The sequence below is a fragment of the Suillus subalutaceus genome (genome assembly GCF_016647625.1).
Source record: "Suillus subalutaceus strain FC151 chromosome Unknown DFJ58scaffold_117, whole genome shotgun sequence".
NCBI classification, from domain to species: Eukaryota; Fungi; Basidiomycota; class Agaricomycetes; order Boletales; family Suillaceae; genus Suillus; species Suillus subalutaceus.
In genome coordinates this window covers 119,697-126,668 of record NW_024540366.1, presented here as the reverse complement: position 1 = coordinate 126,668, position 6,972 = coordinate 119,697, and the positions used below count along the sequence as shown (strand labels likewise).

The 6,972-nt window shown below is 48.0% G+C and overlaps 2 protein-coding genes across 2 annotated transcripts; both read right to left on the bottom strand.

Annotated features, from left to right (window-relative positions):
- Nucleotides 1-3,127: 3,127 nt before the first annotated feature.
- On the bottom strand, nucleotides 3,128-4,972 carry DFJ58DRAFT_806468 (ERG4/ERG24 ergosterol biosynthesis protein). The gene is made up of 7 exons (XM_041391181.1): nucleotides 4,543-4,972; nucleotides 4,275-4,489; nucleotides 4,005-4,220; nucleotides 3,714-3,954; nucleotides 3,576-3,657; nucleotides 3,391-3,525; nucleotides 3,128-3,339 (listed from the first exon to the last, which is right to left on the bottom strand). Exons 1-7 carry the CDS (start codon nucleotides 4,910-4,912, stop codon nucleotides 3,273-3,275), a joined length of 1,326 nt encoding a protein of 441 aa, XP_041239891.1. The 5' UTR covers nucleotides 4,913-4,972; the 3' UTR covers nucleotides 3,128-3,272.
- Nucleotides 4,973-5,006: 34 nt separating this feature from the next.
- On the bottom strand, nucleotides 5,007-6,429 carry DFJ58DRAFT_806467 (origin recognition complex subunit 2-domain-containing protein). The gene has a single exon (XM_041391180.1). The coding sequence runs from the start codon at nucleotides 6,406-6,408 to the stop codon at nucleotides 5,170-5,172; it is 1,239 nt and encodes a 412-aa protein (XP_041239890.1). The 5' UTR covers nucleotides 6,409-6,429; the 3' UTR covers nucleotides 5,007-5,169.
- Nucleotides 6,430-6,972: the final 543 nt, after the last annotated feature.

Below are 6,972 nucleotides of genomic sequence, written 5' to 3'. Positions count from 1 at the left end.
TCGCCGTCAGGTCCATAATACAGCTGTCACTGGTGGCCTAGTAGCAGGCTCTGGTAGGCTCTAGTGCGCGTTCCTGCGGGGTTGTTGTATATATGGGAGAGTGCATCGCATATAGGGCCGTGTTTCAAGTTCCTTAAGTAAACCATCGGCACAACTAGTAGACTTTACTGGACCGGCGGCCGTGGTCTCATCGATAATCTCTTCCAGCCAGTAAAATTCTTTACTTTCTGTACCTCTTAATTGGCCTGGCTTAACTTGAAGCAGACTAGAACCTCAGGCCTCACTCTGATCATCGAGTCAGCTGATGATAATTCAGGTTGCCGTTCCAAGATGTTTCATGTTCCAATTTTTGGCCAAGGGCGCCTTGGCGGATACTTTCTTACCCGAAGCTGCCTAGTGGTTGCCACCACTAAGCTCCTTCAAGCTTCAAGCTGAGCACGACATGAGTATTACTGAGTCCTCGAAGCATCCTCTCAATTTCAAATGATAATACTGTTCCGCGGAACTCGGTAACTTGCTCCATGATTAATTGATGTGCTGACATTAGAATAACTAAAGATCTATTATAAGTCACCAGCGATCGGATGCCCGCCACGATGGACGCGAAGCTCCTTAGCACATCATGAAAATGATATTCTGTCGATGGTTAGCATAACATACATCAAACGTTCCTGGAATATCAGTTGGTAGTGCTAGTGATCTACGAGCAGTTCCCACTATTTCCAAATAGGCCAGATTACATTTTACAAACCGCCTTCGAGCTTCCCCAGGACACCGGCACGTGGAGCACCGCGTCTTAACGGTTTCCGTTGTTTGTTGCGGTATACTGCCTTGCTTCAGTTTTGGAGCGAAACAAACAACCATCTCCCCGCAACTCTCCACCATCTCTAAATTTGATATTTCACATTCCTAAATACAACTACTTGGCATTGTTTACAGCTCGTTGACATGATGACTAGCAGGCCTTGCGAGTTAGTTCAGCTTAGTGACCACACAGCAGCTCGGTGGCCCAGTGATGCTCTACTTCGCAGCCCTCTCGGACATGCTAGCTCGTCTCCGTCAATCAAACCACACCTTTGAAAAGTTGTCTCGATGGTCTGTAATGATACACTGGCACCCCTCGTGTACTAAAACGCTCTGTAATGCCTGTAGAAAAACGTCCAAAGTACGCTCTCAGCTCCGAGTCTACACAAGCTTCAAAGCATCGGTGACCATGGTGTAAAAATCAATTTAAGCCTTACACGCGGCGTTGAGAGACGCAAGCAAACGAAGATGATCAGTTGCAAGGTTGATGACGGGCCTATGAGCCGTGAGAGGCGAACCGCGCGAAATTGACAATACGTCAACTAGAGTGAGTGACATGGGCGATATCCCTCGATTTCGTATCGACCATTGTTGTTTGACAGGCTCAGGTATGTATCAACCTTCCCTACCTTTATCCCAGTGGTGGATATTATAACGTTCAATCCCGAAGCTGTGCTGTGCCTTTGACATTTCTGACAAGTACTCCAAAGGTGTCGAATCTGGCATGTCGATTTGGCAATAGTTGTCATATAGACCCTGTTCCAAATAAACGCGTGGAATAATATGGTATGGCACCACTCAATATCAACCCTTACCGTACCTAACTTAGCGTGGGTCAGCACTAGTACTCATTGATCATGTCATACATATAGAACCAATAGGAATAACTGACTTACTTTTTCTCATAGTGTCTCAAACTCGGTAGGTAGTTGACCCTACAGGCGCCATCAACGTGTCACCACTGCACAACACGAATCTGATCTCACACTAGTAATTAGGGTGCCTTGATCCGCGAGTCCGTGGACCGTATAAAGTACCTCAAATTCAAAATCAAATCTAAATGGCAGCACATCAACACCGATGGCAGGCATGAAAAGAAACAACCCACTCTTGGGATCCCGTCTGACTCTAAAAACATTCGTCTCTCATTATAATCGCGGGAAATATAACATCCAAGGAGATCGAGTCCAAGTATTCCAGCGATACGGACTTGAATACAAGGTAGTGAGCACACAAAAGGCAAACCAACCGAGGTCCCAAACAGTAAGCATGAGCCCCAAACCATCAGTTGTGAATCTCATGTCCGTGGTGACGTGGTCGTCATAATGGGGAAGCAGGTTTCCTCTCCGACGGAGACGCCAACACGAGGATGCATTCACATATCAAATCACGTCCTTTCTCGTCTGTCCGAGTGTCCATCGGAGCAGCACGATGGAGTGGAGTGCATGCAACAGCGTGAATGTTTTGCATGAGCTAGGACATACTTAGAAATCAACCGTCTTCAATTCCCTAATTTCCCTTCTTTTCAGGTAGCGAATTAATCTAGTGTGTAGCAGAGTGGGCAACTGGTAAGTCATCGAACATGCATACCAGTGTTGGAGCTATAATCCAAACAAGAGTAGCATCCATTGTCGACGAGTCGAACAGCCAGTATCAACATCGATTTGTCGGAGGCCTCGCAACCGGCGTTCACTCAAATCTCCTCGCCAGCCACTCTGATATTTTGCTTGTGAGTGCTTCCATTGTCCACGAGCCACGGACCTAACAAGAATACAAACGCGTTCAATGTGCGATCAAGGTTCGCGTTTAGTTCCCGAGAATGGAGACTGCTTGAGGTGCGGTCGATTCGGATATCACTTGCAGCCTCGAAAACAAACAGGGAAGGACCGTTCCATTACCATTTTCATGCTGAATACCGAATACAGCGGTGTTATTAGCAAGTGCATGGACTGAGTCGAGATCATGAACTTCTCTTGGCTGTTTTGGGTTGACGCATGCTCTAGTCAATATTGATTCCATTGCACAGCCCCTGAATTTAATACATGACCTTTAAAAGCGGCTCCGCAGGTGATGAATGGAATGAACACTGTCGTGAATGCATCCCCTGAGGTCTCTTACCAAGATTCCCCAGCAAACACAGGGAAAAGAGCTTTGCAGCATTTGTAGCGCTAAGAGACACATCATGGACTTCTGTTATTGATCACCAGTGGCAGGACCTAGGGCCTAAGCCTCCAATCTTAGAGTAACAGCATAGAAACGCGCGAGTCTTAGAGCGAAACGGTCAGTTGTTGTTTGCATGATAAAAGTCAATGCTGAACGACGAGACGGCAAATAAACATCTCTGTATTACCCGACAGTGTGACTGATCGGGGAATCTACATTGTTTCTGGTTAGCAGGACATAATACATTAACGTTCCCGAAACTCGATCGTCCGTGGAGTGAGCAGCAATTTATCCAGACCTTGTTCCTAGTAAACGTATGGAATAATACGGTATGGCACCAGTTTCTTGTACGTCTCCCAATCCTTACCGTACCTAGCATCAACTAGTTAGGGCACATCAATCATAGAAGAACGACCAACTCACTTTTTCTCGCAATTTTCATCATCACGGCGCTGCCTGTGGATGAGCAGGACCGCAAAGTACACGACATAGAAGTATGTGACTGGCGTATCGAACCCGGTGGGAAGCGACCATGCTAGTGCCATCAACAGGTCACCACTGCACAACACGAATTAGATCTCAAGAATAGGAAGAAAAGAAAAACTCACAGGTAGTTGGGGTGTCTTGATCGGCCCCACCACCCTGAAGTGAGAAGCTTCGAACCAGTAGACGTCGTAAAGTATTTCAAATCTGAACGGCAGTAAATCAATATCAACGAAGTCATTTGTGAACGGAAAAAAATGCACTCTTGGGATTTCGTCCATTTCTGAAATCATTCTTCTCTCCATTAGCATCGCGGAAAATATGATACCCAAGGAGGTTGAATCCAAGTACTCCAGCAGTAAGAAGGGGTCCAAGCTCAACGGGCTTGAACACAAGGTAGCGTGCTTGTAGCGAGTACACAAAAGGCACCCAGGTGAGGTCTCCAACAGCAAGCATGAACCCAAAACCGTCGGTTGTGATGTCCATAGTCGTGAGAATGGCGGGCTGCATATTGGGTTAGTGAAAATCTAATCGTGTGGAATGGGGAAACCAACCTCGTTATACAGTCCATCAGCGACATACCAGGTCTGGAATGCGAGTACAAGCCACATCGAGTCGGTCACGTTCGCAAAACCCCCGCGACGCGCAGCTTGCTCGCAGACCATGCTTATGTTCACCAACACCCAGAGGATGAGGCCAGGACGGAGCTCATTGAAGGATTTGATGTCAAAAGAACCAATAGAGGGGTTCAACTCGCGGCCAATGTACCACTAAACAGGTCACTTAAGTCGTAAATAGCACTGACAAGCGAACTTGAAACGTACGTCATAAATGAAATTTCCCGAGTTGCCACCAAGTGCGAGGAGAGCGCCCGGGCGGTATGAACTTGCGTACACGTAGAAGGCCTGCACCAAGGACATGACGAGCGAAGCGGTGATGAATCCTGTCCATTTTTGGTACAAGAACGTGAAAGACTCGGGGCCGTTGCGAAAGATATAGCCACAGGAGACACCCATTGCAAGGAGGAATGTCGAAAAAGCTGCATGAGAACAGCGTCAGTATCAGTGCTCGCCGACATTGTCAGACACGAACCATTGATTTTGTACTTCTTTTTCTCCCCAGTGCGCATAGTCACGCCTTCAACCCAATCTCCGGGGAGCACCGCCCATGCAACAATGCAAAACGCGTACCATCCCAAGTAAATCAAACTGGCTTCGGTATTCCACAGACTTGCCCAAAAGGTCTTGTCACTCAGTGCTTCCACGAGCCGGTCTGGAATAGATTGCAAAGGAGGAGGGCAGCCGCCAGATTCGTCTGAGCAACCAAAGTAGAGGAGATACGTCATGAAAGGTACGCCGAATGAGATGAGAAAGGCGCCCGGTGGGCCCATAAATTCATAGCTCGTCGAGCGCGGGTTCAAGTCTGCCATAGGCTCTGACTTGGCTTTTGTCGTTGTCGACATTGTGGAGGTTTGAGCGCGATGTTTTAAACACGCAGTAAATGGTGGTTCGATCAGTGCACCTGTGCTTCCGACGGAATTCACGCTATTTTGGTCCGATTGCTTCCATATTTGCATGAAATAACAAAACCTTATTGTCTTTGTCCTACTTACAGCCTCCCTACACAGTGCTTGCGTACTTGTAACTGGCAGGCAGTAATTCTTCGCAAAGACAGCATGAGAACTATGTGTTCTACACAATTAGCATGACGGGCGCACGATCATGTTGCGTCCCCATCTAGGTTCCCAACTAGCTTTGACAGCCTCTCCTTCCTCAGAGGTATCCACAACACCTCACTACCACTAGTACCAGGCTGTGCTGCGCTAACCACAAGTCCGTGGTCCCTGAATTCGCCGAGCAGAGCTCTGAGTGCAGTATCATTCGTGGCAATGAACGCGTCCCGCGCCAAAGTAAAGAGAGCATCATATGTCAGGCCAAAATGCTGCTGGTCATGAGGGCTAAGTGCGGAGTTGACCTCTGAGACGTCGGAAGAATCGGCATTCTCAAGTTGCTTTGCAGCAAGCAAGGAAAATAATTTCTTGGCTTTAGCGGTCACTGCTGCGAGGACATGTATTGCCGCTGTTTCTGTCAGCGGGCCAGAGACAGGGTTGGTAATATCAACGCGTGCACGGGATGATGAGGCACCAGAAATGGAGGTACGGTCAGCAAACGCGAGTTCGGAGGTGTATGGTGCAAGAGTGGTCAGGTCGTGCCAGAGCCAGCCGTATCCCACGTTTTTTGTAGCACGGTCCGAAGAAAAGAAAGAACCTTTCCTAGCTGCGACTTGAGAGGCGCTGAAGAGCAGTGGCGCGTTAAGCCTGTCGATAGACGCGGCAATGTGGATATTGGGGCTGAGTGCGAACGAGGAAATGGCACGTGCAAGTTTTGGAGAGCGGTCAAGGGAATGAACTATGAGGAACAGATGGGGGCTGTCTGAGCTTGCAAAGTGCTCTGCTATGCGCTCTTGGGTAGGAGCAGAAGTGGAGGTGGATTGTACGCCTGGGACGCGTGCAATGGACGCAAGCATATCGCGCACGGTCACCGAAGGGTGAAAGGCGTTGACTACGACGACATGTCCACGTCTCGACACGTGCTTTGCGAAATCATTGAGGATACCGCGCTTCGAACCCAGTCCATAGAACAATATATTGAAGCCTTCGTCGAGCTCGCGAGCCCATCTCTTGAAACTGGAACTATCAAAGGGAACATGTGGCGTATAAATATGCGCGGAAGCTCGTGCGAGAGCAGCATTGTGCTCCTCAGGGCTGAGGGGAACGACGCGCTGCGAAAAGACATTGGTGGACGTGCGCGTGCGTGAGGAAGCGTGCGTGAAATAAGCATCAAAGGATGGCTTGTAAGAGTCAATTAGACCGTCAGATTCAAATTCTCTGAAGATGTTGGAAGCATGGTTGTGCTCGACGTCGGAGGCATAGAGCTCAGATCCTTCATCGCTGTCCATCACGATGAGGTCCGTTTGCGGTTGTTTGGCGACCTAACTCTGGATCCAAAACCAAACCATTTAAAACCAAACTGTCACGCCAACCACCACTTGCTCAAGTACTGTACATCCTCAGGGAATTCCTTCTGCGGCTCACAACATGCATTTTGAACAAGGAAATTTGCATTGGTAAGTAATCAAATAACTGCATAACAACAACCACGTTGCACCCAAAAGATACGAAAGGAAGAGCCTTAGTATGATGGTTCATTCACTTGGTATCTTTTGTGTGTCAATACTGTTCTCTTCACCCGCACGCCTTTTACACTCAGCTCACGATACCTAACGGAACCATATCTTCAGACTTAAAGACACGACAGAAATAAAAAGGTGGGTGTCGAAGAAGCACAAATGTACGGAAACTGCGCACCTAGTGTCACATCTATCCTGTACAATCCCAAAGTATTTCATGAAAATTAGATTTAAGTTCCTTTGGTTGATGGACTGCAGCAAGAGTCGAAGCTTCAAGCTTCAAGAACCAGGGACCCGAGTCGCTCTTGAATGTTTAGGTCAGTTCAGGCAGGT

Coding starts and splice junctions, on each gene's coding strand:
- DFJ58DRAFT_806467 (XM_041391180.1), bottom strand. CDS start 6,408: ATGGACAGCGATGAAGGATCTGAGCTCTATGCCTCCGACGTCGAGCAC.
- DFJ58DRAFT_806468 (XM_041391181.1), bottom strand. CDS start 4,912: ATGTCGACAACGACAAAAGCCAAGTCAGAGCCTATGGCAGACTTGAAC. Junction 4,490..4,542: donor AAAGAAGTACAAAATCAATG/GTTCGTGTCTGA, acceptor GTTCTCATGCAG/CTTTTTCGACATTCCTCCTT. Junction 3,526..3,575: donor TCAAGACACCCCAACTACCT/GTGAGTTTTTCT, acceptor CGTGTTGTGCAG/TGGTGACCTGTTGATGGCAC.